This window comes from Chiloscyllium plagiosum, chromosome 24 (genome assembly GCF_004010195.1).
Source record: "Chiloscyllium plagiosum isolate BGI_BamShark_2017 chromosome 24, ASM401019v2, whole genome shotgun sequence".
Classification (NCBI taxonomy): Eukaryota; Metazoa; Chordata; class Chondrichthyes; order Orectolobiformes; family Hemiscylliidae; genus Chiloscyllium; species Chiloscyllium plagiosum.
Window position 1 is genome coordinate 36,105,984 of NC_057733.1, and position 17,887 is coordinate 36,123,870.

At 36.9% G+C, this 17,887-nt stretch overlaps 1 protein-coding gene across 2 annotated transcripts in view; it reads right to left on the bottom strand.

Moving 5' to 3' along the window:
- Nucleotides 1-14,722, bottom strand: part of LOC122562174 (platelet-derived growth factor subunit A-like) — a 91,817-nt gene extending 77,095 nt beyond the window's left edge. Inside the window, exon 1 of one of the 2 annotated variants that reach the window (XM_043714792.1) lies at nucleotides 14,325-14,722. In XM_043714792.1, coding sequence (XP_043570727.1) covers nucleotides 14,325-14,417 — 93 coding nt within the window. In that variant the 5' untranslated portion in view covers nucleotides 14,418-14,722. The remainder of the gene's footprint in view (nucleotides 1-14,324) is intronic. The other variant, XM_043714791.1, reaches the window with a different exon arrangement.
- Between the last annotated feature and the right edge of the window lie 3,165 nt (nucleotides 14,723-17,887).

Genomic DNA, 17,887 nt, shown 5'->3' on the forward strand with positions numbered 1-17,887 from the left:
ATTGATTGTCAGCGAAATACTTCACACACTCACGATTGTTTTGCAGATGTTTTCCAATCACAGCTTCACATCTCCTGTTGGAGATTGTGTTGTGTGTGTTACAAGTACAGGCTGGTTTGGTATAGTCAGTACATTGCTTGTGAACAGCTGTATGTATACTCTGATATTTTTAATATTATCTGCCAGTCTTTGGGAGGTATGATCTCTATAGCCAGCATCACACTGGCACAGAAATCCCTATATCATATTACTCATTAGTGTATTTGACAGAATGTTTTTTGGCTTGTTGACAGCATCTAGTTAGGGACAAGCACTCATTTGATACTGCGTTGTAGTAGAGTGAAACAGCTAACTTCCCCTGTTACTCAAACCTTTGAGACACCTATCCTTCAAGGTAATCTGAGTAGAATGTCATGTTTGGTTCTGAAAACAACACTTTATAAATATAACAACATATTTTTGTTAAAGTGCACGTGTTCAAAATTTGGGCAAAATGTGTCAAAGCCCGTAATTGACCATAGGAAGTAACAATTAATACAAATTAAAATAAAACATTTATCAGCACTTAGCAAGGACAGCGCTAGCAATGCGATTCCTTTTTTTTTGCCAAGTCTCTCAGTCACAAACATACTCTCATTGTAATTCTTGCACCTAGCCTACAGAGTTACTGCGTTCCAACATCATCTCTCAGCATACAGTAGAAATCTCATCCCTATCCAGTCTCACCCCATTGGCTGAAGCACTCTTCTCCATCTAAGCTTCTTTTTCCAGTTCATAAATACAGCCTCCCTGCAATTATTGAATATAAGCAGGCTCCCACTCCCTTCTTCAATTATCCCTCTTGGCCCTAATTACAAAGAAATATTACAAAGATATGCCCATTTGGTTTTAGTAGTACCTTCCTTTTGACAAATCATTCAGCTCTACATCCTGTCTTTCAGTACCATTCCTAGCTCCGTTTTATTGTAGATGCTCCAAGGGATTCTTGCTTCTGTATGGGAATTCTGAATCTTAAGATGTTTCTTGTTCACAGTGTCTAATCAGTCACCTGAAGGAACAACGGTGGGAAGCAGGTGATGTGAGTTGTCCCAAGGAAAGGTGCCAGGTGTTGATTTCTACTCAACAAAACAGACAGGTAAACAATTCCCAAAAATGATTATCTTAGCTTTTGGTTGGCTGGCTTCAACAACTACACAATTCACTACAATCATATACTGCCAGATTCTTAGGGTATTTCATGCAGAAATCACATGGTCTCACCCGTAAACTATGTTTATCATTCAATTTTTCTCTCTTTGTAATTCCCTCCACACTGTGTGTGCCGTTGCCTGATAAAAATCACCAACATGCAGAGCAGGACCAGCTGCTCCCAACCTTCTGACAAATTACCCTTGAGACAACCTGTTAAGTGTAAGAATTGGCTCTGATCTTTATTTTTCCCCCTCAGGTAAGAATTCACCTCCCTGGATGCTCAGCCAAGATCAGGGAGTCAGAGTGCCAAACTTAAGGAGTCCATTCTGTACAAATATTAAGTTAATGGCTTGGTAACAAGTAAATCTGCTGTAGCATGGACAGTAGGTTTCAAGCTCATCAGTTTGCAGCTTATTAGACTTCTTGCAAACCTCTAGCATAACATTTATGTATATTGGACTTCTTTAGCTCATCAAAATTCTAGAAAGTAAGATGGAGATTAGATTATTAAGTAACAGCTAAATTAAATACTAAGCTTTAATTTGCAGGATCTTTCAGTTACCTGAACAAATAAAATGCTCTTGAAATTTACACTGTCTTGATAGACACTAAACTCATTTTAACTCTCATTTCATGATTCTGTGAAACATTACATCAGCTTTAAATGTAGAGTTGGTTAAGCGCCACAGATTCAGTGTACCGTACCATCCAATAATGGGAACGTGACAGAATCACTAAAGGAGTACAGCACAGGAGACCATTCTGCCCATCATGCCTGCAGCAGCTCAATAAATGAGCATCATTACCTAGTGCCAATTTCCTGTTCTTTTGCCATGCCCTTGCACATTATTTTTATCCAATTAATCACACAATGTCCTTTTCAATGCTACATTTCCAGGTGGTGCATTCCATATCCTAACTGCTCATTGAGTGAAGAAGTCTTTCCTCACTTCACCCTGGCTTGTTCAGCAAATCACTTTAAATCTATGTCCTTTTTTGTTTGTTTTATGAGTGAGAACAATTTCTCCTGTGTATTCTATCTAGCCCATTTATGATTTTGAAAACTCTTGATCAGGTCTCCTCTCAGCTGCCTTCTCCCCAAGGACAACAGTCCCAACATATTCACTCTATAATTGTAGAAGATGCTTTTATCTTGCAGCTACTGAGTTCCTACTCTCAGTCACTGTCATGTGGGAGGTGCTAACTAGAAGTCATGGACGAGGAGAAATAATTAGAAGACAGTCACCCCAAATCATGCTTACGTGCTTCTCATCTGCTAGTTCAGACCGTTACTGGCAGAAGCCCCAGACAAAATAGACCCTTTCAATCTCTAGGTTTCCATTAATGTGAAGAAGAAACCCCAATAAAGAAAAGGAGAAAATAAGGTTGCAGAAGAGATTTGCACTTTCATCAAAATAAGAAGTAGCTCATACACATTCCACAAAAGCCTAGAGTGAGCCATTTTTGCACCAAATAATTTTTTTATTGCTTAAACTTTCACTTCGTTTAGTATTTTTAAAGGAAGAGTAAAGTTTAGGCAGCACATTAAACTAGACATTGTAGGTGAAGGGATCAACAAATTCCAACTTGTCTTACTGCAACACTGAAGAGGTGACAGAGAAGTAAATAACTTTACTAGATTCTCTTCTGTTGTAATTCCCCAAATCAAAGTCTTGCCACAAAGCTCAAACTGCAGCGACGTGGAATCTCATGATAGTGTAGATACAAAAAGGGACAAAGAGTAGAAAGACCAAACATTAAGCAAATGGGTGCACTTGAAATATAAAAATAGGTTTAAAAGTCAAATGGTGTTTAAAAAAGATGATGCTTCTCAAATTATCACTGAATACAAATATTCCTAAAGGTGGCTGCTGTTCTGCTGTAGATTACTTTTCACAACTTGGGCATCTTATATAGATGACAAAACAATGACATCTAAATCCTACTGATTTTTTTTTTCAATTTTCTTTCCATGTCTATTGCTCTTTAAAAACTACTGTGTTACAAATATGTGCATGCATGTGAGTGCTTCCTCTGAGAGGTGGGAGTGAGTGACAGTGAAAGAGAATGGAGGTCAGGAAGTTTTGAATATTTTTAATGATGCAAAACTTGTCTATATCATGTTGGCAAACAGATCATTTCTCTTTTACTTCATAATTGTCAGGGACTCATAGTTCTGCCTGAGAGAAGGCAGAGGAAAAAATTTAAAGGCCATTTATATAGCACTTTTCACAATCACCAGACAACTACAGTCAATAAGGTTATCACCAATAAATCCTATAAAGAATTCAGAAGAAATATCTTGAACTGGAGAGTGTTTATATGTGGACTTGACAGCACATGAAGCAGTTGAGCTAAACAATTGAGATCAATTTAGGAAAAAAGCTAGCTTAGAACATTAGGGAGACAAGAATATGCTGAAGGGTTATGTGGAGTTGAATGGGAGTTGGTGAAAAGCCAAAACACCACCTTAGCCAATTTGGACTGAAAGAATTTGGAGCACAGAAACAGCCCTATTTAATTCTCGCAAAGCACAGCTGTAGTACCAGCAATTGAGGGTTCTACAAAAAGTACATTTTTTAGAAAAAGAAAATATGCATGTTAGCAACTGAGCAAAATTCATAGAAAAGGTCATGGTGTTCAAAGGAAGAGACAGCAAGACAGAGAGATGAAATAACAAGTGTTGGGGAGGACAAAGGCAAAGTTCCACATAAAGGAACAGTTTGAAACAACACAAGAAAGCACAAGAACAGTAGGAGGTTATAAGAATGGAAAGTGTTGCCAGTAATAACAGAGTTACAGTCAACATTTCTTCACCTCTATCTTGCCCTGCCCAAACAATTCAGCCAAACCACAATCCCACAAAACTGGAATTAACTTAGGTCTTGTTATTTTTCAAGGCCATATTTCAGCAGACCTAATTTTCCTGGGTATGTTCTAATCAAATCAAAATGATAAATTATTCAACAGATATTTAAATATTTAAAAATGAACAAAGAGCAGGAGTAAGCCATTCAGCCCCTCAAGCCTGCATTGCCATTTAATTAAAACGTGGCCATTCTAAATGTAATCTCTAATCCACTTTCCTACCTAGCCCCAAAAATGTGTCACCCTCTTGCTTGCCAAATATCTACCCATTCCTGCCATTAAAAGAATCAAAGTAAGGGCATTCTTAAGATGGAAATCAGGAGTGCAAACTGGAGTGGAGGAGATTTAGAGGTGATCTGATAAAATAATGAGAGGTATAGATAGAGTTGATGGTAGTTGTCTTTTCCCTTAAATGGGGAATTTCAAGACTGGGAGTAGACTATTAAGGTGAGTGGAGAGAGATTTGAAAAAGACATAAGAGGCAACTTTTTTACACAGAGGGTGGTTTGCGTGTGGAATGAACTTCCTCAGGAAGTATTGGATGTAGGTACAATTACAATGTTTAAAAGACATTTGGATAGATACCTGAATAGCAAAAGTTTGGACGGATATGCGTCAGGAGCAGGCAGGTGGAACTAGTTTAGTTAAGACTTATGTTCGACATGAACTGGTTGGACCATAGGGTCTGTTTCCGTTCCGTATAACTCTATGACTCTGATTCTGCTTCCACTGCCTTTTCAGGAAGACAGTGCCAAAGACTTGCAACCCTCTATGAAAAACAAATTTGCCTCATCTGTTTTAAACGGGCAACTCTTACTTTTAATACAATTATCCTTAGTTCTAGAATCATCAATAAGAGGAAACATTCTCTCCAGACCTACCTGCTATGATCACTTAGGATCTTAAATATTTCAACAAAGCCTTATTTTTCTAAACTTCAGCAGATATAAGCTGAGACTGTCCAAGCTATTCTCACAACACAACCCATATATCCAAGGTTTTGTTTGGTAAAACTTCTCTGAACTGCTTCCAACACATTTGCATCCTCCTTAAATACATTAACCAATATTATACACAGTAATCCAGATGTGGTCTCATCAATGCCCTGCATAAGTTAAGGATAACCTCTCTACTTTTTGAATTTGATTCCCTTCACAATAAATGATAACAATTTTTTAGCTTTCTTAATTACTTGCCATACCTGCATTTTAGATTTTCGCACTTCATTCACTAGAACATTCAGATCCCTCTACATCTCATAAGCTTTGCTATCTCTCACAATTTAGATAATAGGCTTCTTTTTTATTCTTCCAACCAAAATTGACAATTTCACATATTCCTACATTATACACCACTTGCTTAGCCTTTCTCCACTCATTTGGCCTGTCTATATCTTTTTATACCTCCTATGCCCTCTTTGCAACTTACTTCCCTTTCTATCTTTATGTCATCAGCAATTTAGCAACTGCACTTTCTATCACTTCAACTAAGCCATAGATATAAATTGTAAATAATTGAGATGCTCTGATCCATGTGGCATGTTATTTATATTCTCAATAGTGAAGATTGATTCATCTGCCATCTCTTTAATTTTCCAAACTCGCTTTCTCTAGAGACAATGCTCACTTTCTTAATTGTTTTCTTTTTAAGATATTTGTAGAAGCTCTTACTATCAGTTTTTAAGTTTCTAGTTAGCTTTCTTTTGTACTCTAAATTTCCCCTCTTTATTAATGTTTTAGTCATTTCTTTTTCTATCCAACTTCTAATCTGCCATCTGTCCTTGTATAATTATATATTTTGTTTTAAGTTTGATCATAAGTTTAATTTTCTAGTTAACCAAAGATGGTGAGTCCATCCCTTGGAATTTTCTTATCCTTAGGAATATATCTATCCAGTGTATTCCAAAATATTCTCTTAAATATCTGCCCTGGCATCTCTGTTGATATATCCTTTGACATAATTCAATATAGACAGCTCTTCTTTCATGTCCTCATAAGTCCCCTCATTTAACTTTAAAATATAATCTCCAGCCCATTCCTCTCTCCCTCAAAGTGAATTTAACATTTAATTATACTATGGTCATTGCACCAAAGGGCATCTAAAGTACATGATCCTTAACTAATACTAACATGTTGTGCGATACCTGGTCTAGTACAGCCTGTTTCCTGGTTGGCTCCAGAATGTACTGTTCTAAGAAATTATCATTAACAGTCTCTATATATCTCCCATGATTATTGTCATGCCTTTCTGATAGGTTTGAATTATTACTTCCTTTATATTCAATAGTATCATGTGTTTCCTATTAGGAGGCCTGTACAAGTGACATGTTGCCTTTTTCAATTACCTCTATCCAAATCAGTCTCACATCCTGGATTCCTGAATTTAGATCATCCTTCCGTTGTACTAAAACCATTATTAACCAATACAACCATCCTTTTTATGGCACCTTGTCCTTTTTAAATTTCTTATATCCTTCAATATTCAGGTACTTATCCATGTCATCTTGCAGCTCTCTCTCTGTAATAGCTACCATGTCATATTTATTTATTTCTATTTGTGCACTGATTTCATCTGCTTTGCTTTGAAAGCTAGGTGCATTCCCATAGTCTTTAGTTTTATCCTTTCTTTTGTTACCTCTAGCTTTATCTGTGGAATTACTCTTCAATTTGTATTCTGTAACTCTTCCCTCATGGACTGTTTATCATTTCCTGTCTAAGTACCATTTTCTTTTGCTTTGTCTCTAGTCTTTATTTTGCCACATCCTCTCAAATTTGATCCTTTTCTCCTACGATTTAGATTCAAATCCTCCCTTCTTCCCAGTGTTGTTCAGACAAGAACATTGGCTCCAGCACAGTTCAGGTGGAGGCTAATGGTGTAGATTCTACCTTCCCCAGTACTAGTGTCAGTGGCCCATGAATGCACCTTTCCCATGTCAGTCTTGAGGCATGCATTCATCTCTTTAACCTAATTTGCCACTTACTAATATATACTTGGCTCAAGTAATATTCTTGAGACATGGCCTTTGAGGGTATGCTTCTTAATTTGGTGCCTAACTCCTCATACTGAATATGCAGAATCTGCTTTTTGTTCTGCCGACGTTGTTGGTTTCTCATGAAATCATACACGTTACATAGTAATAACGGTTCAGATGTTACCAAGATATTTTCAATATTTTATTATTTCATGGGATTTGGGTGTGACTGGAAAAGTCAGCATCTGTTGCCTGTGCCTAAGTGCTCTTGAACTGCATCGCGTGCGAGGCCATGTTTCAGAAGGCCATTAATAATAGACTATATTATTGTGGGTATGGTGTCATGTATCGTCCAGACCAAGTAAGGGTGGCAAATATCTTTCCCGAAAGATCATTAGTCAATCAGACATGCTTTTTCAACAATGATATCTTTGTAGTTACCATTACTGAAACTAGCTTTATATTCCAGATTGACTGATTTAATTTAAAATTTCAATATAATTCAATCTATTCACATTCTGGTATTATACAGACCATGTAAGTATTCTAGAGTGTGGTCTGAGCTCTCCTGACTCCTTGATTCCATGGACTTATAGTTTAAAAAATCTAATGATAGCACACATAGAGTCATTGAGTCTCCCATGTATGCAATAATGAATAACAAAAAAGCCATTACCCTACTGGATGTAATTTATAGGCCACAAGTAGTGGTATGGAGCTACAGGAGCAAATTACAGAAAAATTTGCAAGAAATAAAAACAGTGATATTGGAGGACATCAATTACATTAATATAGACAGGGCGAGTAACAGAATGAATGACTGAGGGTACAAAGAAGTATTACTGGAGCTAGTGAAGTGGGACAAATGAAATATGCTTCAGTGGGAAGTATTTGGTGATCATTATATTAGGTTTGAAAGAGTTACTTGGAAAGGACTTGGAACAATCAAGTGTGAAAATACTTATTTGGAGGATGGATAGCTTCAATGAACTGAAAAGTGATCTCACCTAGGTGGACTAGAATTAGAAATTGGTGAGCAAATGAGTGAATGGAACAATGGGAGGTTTTCAAAGAGGACATGTTCAGGTAGAAAATGCAGTCATTTACATGAGGGAGGAAGGAAATGCACAATAGACTACAGTTCCCCACGTGATGAAAAATACAGTAGTTAAAAGATAAATGTAATGTTCATAATACAGTAGAAAACCAAAACGAATATATATAGTGTAGAGGAGGCCTATAAAAAAGACTGAAGACATAGGCAATATCCTTTTGGAGACAGAGGGGATGATTGAGTCATTATATGAGTACTTGGCATCTTCCTTCACAATAGAAATGGATGTTGCCAATCTAGCCATACCAGAGAAAGCAGTATTGATATTGGATTGGATGAAAACAGATTACAAGTAAGTACTTAAAAGATCAGCAGCCCTCAAATTAGAAAAATCATCTGCTCTGGATAGGATATATTTCAGGCTGCTGAGAGAAGCAAGTGTAAAATTGCAGATACACTGTCAAGCAATACTACAGGAAACTGAATAAATATAAATCTTATTTAAAGTACATACAAAATGGAAAAAAAGGTGCTTATTGAATTGATAGAAGGAAAAGGAGAACAAAATATCTCTGTGTACACACACAATGAGCATTGGCAATCCCAGAACATTTTGCTGCATATTAACTTCAGTAACCACATTAATAAAGAAAAGCTAAAAGGTAATCTGCTTTGAGATAATCCATATGAGATCCACTGTCCTACAGCATAGAGTTTGTTATCTGCACAGCAACCACAGGGATCTTACGTGAATTCTGTAATTTGTTGGCACGTATTCACACATCCTGTGTGGGAGTAGGTTGAGGAGCATGCAGCATGTGTTGTGATGGTCCTAAGCAACAAGAATATTAGCTGCAGGCATGAGCTAATACTTGTTTCTGTATTTCAGAAAGAAATACCTGAAACTCTGCCTTTGTGTCATCAAGGGCTGCACTGCAATCAAAGGCACTATTGTCCATCTGGAATACATTGCAAACTGTTTTAAACAATTTTTACCTCAACTTTATAATCAATATCACAAAATAGCTGGCACTGAAAGAATCAGTCAGTAATAAACTAATTCTTTAATGGATTCATCCTTCTTATGAAAAATTAAGAAGTAACACTTTTGTTTATAAGCCCTGGAGAACTGAAAACGAAAGTAGGCAATTATCATGGAGTTATAGAGTCATAGAGATGGATAGCATAGAAGCAGACCCTTTGGTCCAACTCATCTATGCCGACCAGAATATCTTAAATTAATCTAGTCCCATTTGCCAGCATTTGGCCCTTATCCTTCTAAATTCTTTTTATTCATATACCCATCCAGATGTCTTCTAAATGTTGTAATTGTACCAGTCTCCACCACTTCCTCTGGCAGCTCATTTCATACACACACCACCCTCTATGTGGAAACATTGCCCCTTAGGTCCCTTTTATATCTTTCCCCTCTCACCTTAAACCTATGCCCTCTAGTTTTAGACTCCCCTACCCTGGGGTAAAGAATTTGGCTATTCACCCTATCCATGCCCCTCATGATTTTATAAACTTGTATAAGGTCACCCCTTAGCCTCTGATACTCCAAGGAAAATACTCCCAGCCTATTCAGCCTCTCTCTGTAGCTCAAACCTCCAACCCTGGCAATATCCTTATAAATCTTTTCTGAACCTTTTCAAGTTTAACAACATCTTTCTTATAGCAAGGAGACTAGAATTGCACACAATATTCCAAAAGTGACCTAACCAATGTCCTGTACAGCCACAACATGACCTCCCAAATACAATACTCAGTGCACTGACCAATAAAAGCAGGCACACCAAATGCCTTCTTCAATATCCTGTCTACCTGCGACTCCACTTTCAAGGAACTCATTGGGTATCTAGCCATAACATTCCAATAGAAAGTAAAATAGACTTTCAACTTTGTCCCCATAAAATTGTTAGTCTGGGGACTGGAAAATGTACTCACCTCGCATGTGCACTGCAGTGCAATGTGAATCTGAACATTGTAAAGTGTTACAATTTCACAGCTGAACTGTGATTTAGCAGGTCAGACACTGAACTCTGTGCAACAAGGTCCCAACATAATGTTTTCCATTTTGAAATAAAATTTATTTCTATTTGTGGTAAAACCAAAGTTTCAACATCTGCTTGATGGGTTAGGGAAGAAGCTCGGAGTTGGTAATTACTGTAAACTTGTGCAATTTAGTTATTAAATATGGAATAACTCCATCCATTTAACATGAACACAACAGCAGCAATGCCACTTTAAAAAAAAATCTATGGATGTTTGGTATTTGCTAAGGCTGCAGTAATAACTTTGACGGAACCCATATAATATCTTTAGATAAAATATCACCCATAGAGAGGCCTACTTAGCCCACTTTGAATGAAATTTAAAGATCTTTGACACTTTTACAAAGATAATTTAATAGTTTAAAGAAAATTTATTAAATGAAAGCACGCAACAAGATTGGGTAATTCACCATCTGATTGTTGAAAGCAAAACTACGTGGATACCTAATTTTTTTAATACGGTTAGTCGTAGTTCTAATTTGAAAACTGGAGTTGATATATAGTGACCTCTTTATATTATCTATTCCATCAGATTGATTTTCTCAGGCTGTGTAAACTTGTGGTTCAGAATGGGTTGTTAACATTTGAGCTGTTTAACAAAGGAATAGGTAATGAGCCAATGGTTTAGTCATAGAGTCGTAGAGATGTACAGAATGGAAGCAGACACTTTGGTCCAACTCATCCATGTTGACCAAATATCTTAAACTAATATAGTCACATTTTCCAGCATTTGGCCCATATCCTTCTAAACCCTTCCTATTCCTATACACATTCAGATACCTTTTAAATGCTGCAATTGTACCAGCCTCCACCACTTCCTCTGGCAGCTCATTCCATACATGTATCACTTTCTGCATGAAAACGTTGCCCCTTAGGTCCCTTTTAAACCTTTCCTCTCTCATCTTAAACCTATGCATTCTAGTTCTGGACTCTCCTACCCCAGGAAAAAGGCCTGTTCTATTTACTCTATCCATGTCTCTCATGATTTTATAAACATCTATGAGGTCACCCTTCAGCCTCCGACAATTCAGGGAAAACACCCCAGCCAATTCAGCATCTCCCCATAGCTCAAACCCTCCAACCCTGGTGACATCCTGTAAATTGTTTCTGAACCCTTTCACAACATCCTTTCTGTAGGAGGAAGACCAGAATTGCACACGGTATTCCAGAAGTCTGGCTCTGTTAAAATTTTAGACAAATTTTCCTTCTTTATATTCGATTAAGCAGTTTTCCCACACCTTATGCAGGTGAAGGAGATCTCAAATCTATATCCTGAAAGAAGATTTTTTTAAAATACAAATCAAATGTTTAAAATTTAATCTCCAAATTGTATTACTTTTGGTTCTCTATACTATCCTGTGAGTAATAATATACTGAACATATTTTTGCACTTAAAAATGAACTATTCTATCAATTGAATTAAACAAATAAACAGCAAATTTGGAATTTAATAGATACAAAGTTGAATGGAATTGGAATTAAGTAGCAAATTAAGGGTGATCTTTCAAAGATGAACTTCTAAGTGTCTGAAATCATTCCAAGCATTATTGTGGTGCAGTGGTAGTATCTCTAACTCTGTGCCAGGAGGCTCAGGTTAAAGTCCCAACTACTCCAGAGGTGTGTAATAATATACATGTACATGTTGACTAACAAATATTCTAAAGTCATTCTAACATACTTGCTTACTTTGCTTCCATGGAACATTCAAACAATTTTCCCCTTTGAATAGGTTCCATTGAGATTTAAAAATGAACTAAAGCCATTGAGTTAGATTGTACACTTGAAATAAAGATGAGCCTTAAAGGACTCTTATTTAGTAGAATCAGGCAGCAACTTCCAGCAACCACATATGTACAGCAAATATACAAATTGGGATGATACTTTCCATGATGCCCTGCTCCTCCAAATGTCACATGCTTACACATTAACACATTAATTATATAACTCACGATTGGAATAAATAGAATGATACAACATTGCTGCATTTCCTTGATTAATGCCCATCACATACACCAAAACATTTGAGGGATATTCATTCCAATTAAAATACCCTCTAATATCATGGTAAGTTTTAATTAATGGAGGACAATTTCTCTAGCACAACAAAATATGTAATTTAATGCCTTTGGATTTCAAAGTAAAATTTAAAAAGTTAAACATCTTAAAGAAAATGGCCCTTTTCTCTCTCAATACAATCTTACTTTCCCTCTCTATCTTCCTTATATACTTGATTTGGCATTGAAGTCTTTTTTTAAAAAGTATCTGAAAAGAACTTTTTATGACCACCAGATGTCTCAATGTGCTTTACAGCCAATGAAGTGCTTCTAAAATATAGTTGTCATGTAGAGAATGTGGCCTGCAACATACATACAGCAACATCCCACAAACAACAACGTAATTTTCTTTTTGTCCAATGTCAATCAGAAAGAAATATTGGCCAGGTCACTGGGAATAATAAATCTCTTCTTTGAATAGTACCATAGGAACTTTTACAACGACTTGAGAATCCAGAAGAAGCAATGGTGATGTCCAAATGAAGGCATAATATTCCTCACAGTACAGCAACCCCTCAGTACTGCAGTTAAAAGTCAACCTAGATTTTTGTGCTCAAGTCCTGGAGTTGCACTTACGCCTGGAGCCTTGTAAATCTAAAGTGAGTGTGCTACATACTGAACTGATATTTGAACTAAAACCTCTTAGTTCAGATTCAGCATTCATTTACAACTCTTCAGTCATTAATTAAGAAATTACATGCTTGGGTTTCCTGTACACACAAGCCCAAAATACTTTGCAGCAGGCACAGACCTTTATTAACTCCAATACTTACAGCAAGATCCAGTGCAAAACCCAATGAAAATCTATGACCAAGTGACTGGCATAGTAGCTTCTCCACAGAGAAAATTCTGGCCTACTGGTATCCTTAGTATCTATAGTTAACAGACAGGACATACAGAGATGTGGTAAGAAATGGATCTGCTGCCAATTTCTTTTTTGCATTTCAGTGCAACATTTCACCTCCATTTCATCTGAAGGTTCCACCCTAACCCATTTGCTATTAAGTGAAACATGAATGTTAACTGAGACTGTTATTTGAATACCATTCTCCCACACCCAAACACCATGCTACTTTGCCTAGGAGCCATCAAATGTTAATTATCGCTCTAGCTTCCCAGTGCAACATTGTGTTCATTGTCATTACAAATCATCCCTCACAGTGCTACATTGTTACTCTAATATATGTTATCCATTGTACAGCAGCAGAACTCATCATACTTGTCTGTACATCTGTGATATGCATCAGTATTAACAGCTTTCAATAGACATTGGTTATGTTTTCTTAATCTGAATTATCACACACAGCATTGCGCCAACATATAAACAGGTAAACTGCATTCGTCACCTCGAAGGATGAATCAAAGGTTCAAAGAACAGTAAACATTATAGTCTTTTTCTTATTTGAAATATATTCTCATATCTTTCAGTTTCTCCTGTTAGAACATGAACACTAACTTCTATATCCATGAACTTAAATTACCACATCAATAGGGTTTCATTGGCTGGAAAGCATTAGGAAGTACTAAGGTGGTGAAATGTGCTATATATAACTGCAACTCTTTATTTCGCTTTGTGTTGCATTCTACCAATGCCACCACTTGCTCGCAATTGTTTTCCACTAAGGGCCTAGTTACAAAGGCAGTGAAATAAACTTTAATACTGGATCTCCTACCGAAAGTGGAATCAGAGGCTGAGGTAGATACCCATCATGAAATGATCCTGGGATCATATTCGGATTCTCATTTTCATGACTTGGCCATATACTGACCTTAAACATTCCCAGTACCATATGCATGACTGCATTCAATCCTAACCCTCTCTTATTCAATAAAAGCAAGAGATAAATTGAATATCATGCATCACAGATGTAGAAGTGCTCTGTACAATACATGCGAATGGAATAGAAAATTACAGGCACATCTGCACATAATAAAACAGACTATAATTTGCATAAATCAAAACATTGCAAACGATTTGCTTCTATTGGAATTGAATATACTGTAAATACAACTATATTTAAGAGTTGTGCAACAATTAGCATTACGCTACTTAAACCAAAAGAGTTGGTGCTGAGACATGCAAAAATTCCAAGACATTACACACTGTTAGATCTCAAAACAGTATTTATTACCTCAGAGATGACAGTCCAGAAACAGAAGAGAGATAAGAAAACAAGAAGCTGAGATTTCATGTTGCTTTCAGTTGTTTTCTGCAAAAGATCCATTTACTGCGACTATGTGATGAAGAACTGAATTATAGTCTAGTTAATTACAGGTATTTAGTCCTTTTTTTCTGGGCAGCCCAGCAATGTTTGTAAATGAGATCCTTACATACTGCTCCCGCACTAAACCCACGCCCACAAAATCCTGGTGGAATTCATTAGTGAATACTTCCCCTTTTTAACTCCTCAACTACCAATTTGCATTGTTCAACATAGCATAGTGTCTACATGGTTGCCTTTTTAAAAACAACTTTAATTTTACTTGTATGTATAAAACTTAGATAAAAATCAGAATTTCTAAAATCAACACATACATATCTAAACTGATTTTTAGTATCTTCAAATATCTTTTGAAACTTACAGTTTTTTTTGGAGTTATTTAACAGAGAATTTTTGTGGCTCCCTCAACGGCACAGTGCATAAAGTTATCACCCAATTAACACTGAGCGATCCAACTCAGTATTCTGCAGTCACTGCAATACCATAATAGATTTTAGCAATTCTTGATTGGAGAGTGAGCAGTTCACATTCCTAATTGCTATCTTGTTGTAATCAAAGGACCATCACTTGCTTCAACTCAGGTAGGGTCAGTGAGGGTGGTCATGGGTAAGCCCAATTGGGAAAGCAAGCCAAAACCTCCAAACTCTTTCTCCTTAATGGGAGCAAGTTGCTTAATAGTATTTATGCTGTGACATAAAAATGGTTGGCAAAGGACTTGGAATTGTTCTCCAGTCAAGGTCTTCAGAAAAGGCATTGAAAATGACCAAAAAGCTCCGAAAGCAGAACAAAACCACTTTCTGGGAAACCTGACAAGACCTAATATCACGCTGTCTATGCAATATTTTCATAGTAACAAAATAATTAGTTTAATTCCAGAGATTTATGTAACTAAAGTAAAACCTACTGTTTACTTTTAATTGGTTTATTTCCCACTTCTGGCGTTAGGCGTAGTTCAGAAAGGACGTATAATAAGTATCAAGAATGGGTACTTAAGTGAAGCTGCAATAGCAGAAGTGAATTGGTTATAGGTAAGGGACTAAGTGCAAGTGAGATGAAGTGGGAACAAAATTACTCCCATTACTAAAAGAATTAGCAACCAATGGATGTGAATTTAAAGCAATTGGTAAAAAGAACCTACAATGAGATGAAGAGAATTTTTTTGTTTACCCAACAGGTAATGGTGATCTAGAATGTGCAGCCTGAAAATATGATGTAAACACATTCAACAATAACTTTTAATAGGGAATCTGATATACTTCAAAAGGAAACATTTGCAGAGATATGAGGAAACAGTGGAGAAATGACATAAATTTTGGTTTAGTTGTAGCATGCAGTAGGAAGTAGGTTCTAGCCCCATTCCAGCATTTGTTCATATAACGTAATTTGCTGGTTTAGCAGAATACTAAGAATGCTGGTGGTCAGAGGTACTGTCTTCAGATGAGGTGTTAAACTGGTGCCTGTGTGCACTTCAGGTAGCTGGAAAAGAACAATTCAAAGAGACCAGATCAATTCCTCTGCAGTCCAGGTCAACATATACTCCTCAACCAATATCAGTAAAACTGATAAATTGGTAATTTTATTGTTTTTGTGAGTCCTTACTGTGTGAAACCCTACTGAATTTTATTACAGATCTACAGATCAAAGTATTTCTTCGGTTACAAAACACTGAAATCATGAATGCCACAAAAATGCAAGTTCTATTTGTTAATAAATGGTATGAAATTAGAGAATTCAGAGCAATATATCACCAGTGAAGTAATTGTTGTGATTTTGTCCTGGAAATATAACTGTTTCAATAGACCCCATTTGTGCGACGTAAATTATGTTTTTAACGTATTGTGTACGATTGACTTTGCTTCATAAGGTGATGATTCCAAAAGGGTTAAATTGGGAGAATGCATTAAGCTCCACCCAATCAAAGATGTCACACGGGCTTGAGTGGAGATAATGCAGAACATCTAAGGCATTTGTGGAGTGCACATCTGTATCCACAGATCTCCTCATAGTCTTAGCAACAATGCTTACTCCTCTAATATACCTGATTGCTATCATGCCATAATCTACATTTTGGTTAAGTAACAGCCTCTTATTATTAAGGCTCATTATGACCAAAGGTCCTTCAAATCAGTCAAGACAATCAGTGGTAACATCCTTCTCCAACTAATACTACAGCTTTGTCCATTGTTTTTACACATCTGTTAGTTCTAAATAAGCTTTAGCTCTTGAAATCATGCAAAAAGGAATCTTTCTTTAATCAGTCATCCAAGATACCATTTTGCTTCTAATGCTCCACACAATCTTTGTCAGAGTAACACTGTGATCAGTCATCAGCAGATTAAAAGTTGTTGGCCGCTCCCCCTATACTGCACTCAATGAAATTTCATGGACTGCAGATCACAGAACACCCTTTTAACACATCTTCAGAACTTATTTATTTCCTACTCCACCTACACCAAGAGCACCTTTGTGTTAGGTTAATACTGATTTAAATAATCTCAATTTATTACTCTTGACAGATTGTAAGAATTTTGCCTTACCTTGGCGTCTCTAACTATATTTTAAAAGTTTATAGTATCCATATCTATGAGTTTCAGTTTGTCAGCTACATCTGACGTTTCTTCTTTCTTTCAAAAAGTACAGCTTATTTGGAAGCATTCTCTCCAACCTCTCTAATTTGCCTGTGTTTTCTCCATCTAGCTATTGGAAATTTTCCCAGCGTCTATAAAATTTAGGCAATGGCGAGGAAGTTGGGTGCCTAAAATGAGAATGAAAAAATTAGATTCTCAGCGTCAGCAAAAGAAAATTCATTTAAGTTTCCAATTTTCTCCTTGAGATTTCAACAGCTAGATGAGAATCTCTTGTGAGTAGAAAGGTCTATTTGAATGCATTATCACCTCTTTATTAAGTAACTTCACCTCATTTGTTTTGCTAGTCACTATGCTCCCAGGTATGGAAGAGGAATTAGAAGGTACCGTTGCCCGGCTTGAAAGACAATAGAATTGCAGTTTGCCAGTGTCTTTTCTACATCTCCATGTTGGCCAGCATTCCCCAACATCACAGAGTATGCTCCATGGGCAGCAAATGCCTGAAACCCCTGCCAATTGAGGCTGGCATTGGCAATGCACCAGCATAATCATACCATCATGGCACGTCTTGGACTAATAGAACATACACTTACATTATAGCTCAGCACTTCATTGCTGCTCTTTGTAGAGATGCTCCAATCAGGCCTCCTCTGCTCACTCGTCCTTTTCCTTTTTTCCCTCTTTGCAGCAGCTTTTCTTCCCCTCCTTCCCCAACTTTCAACTTCTTCAACTCCTCTGCCTAGAGAATGGAGGCGAGACGAAGGGAGACAAATCATGGCCAGAGCCTGAATGAGAGCAAAGCATGCAGTGGAGTACCAGAGCTGAGTACAGAACATGCGGGGGGGGGAGTACCAGAGTGGGGAGCAGAGCATGCAGGGGATATACCAG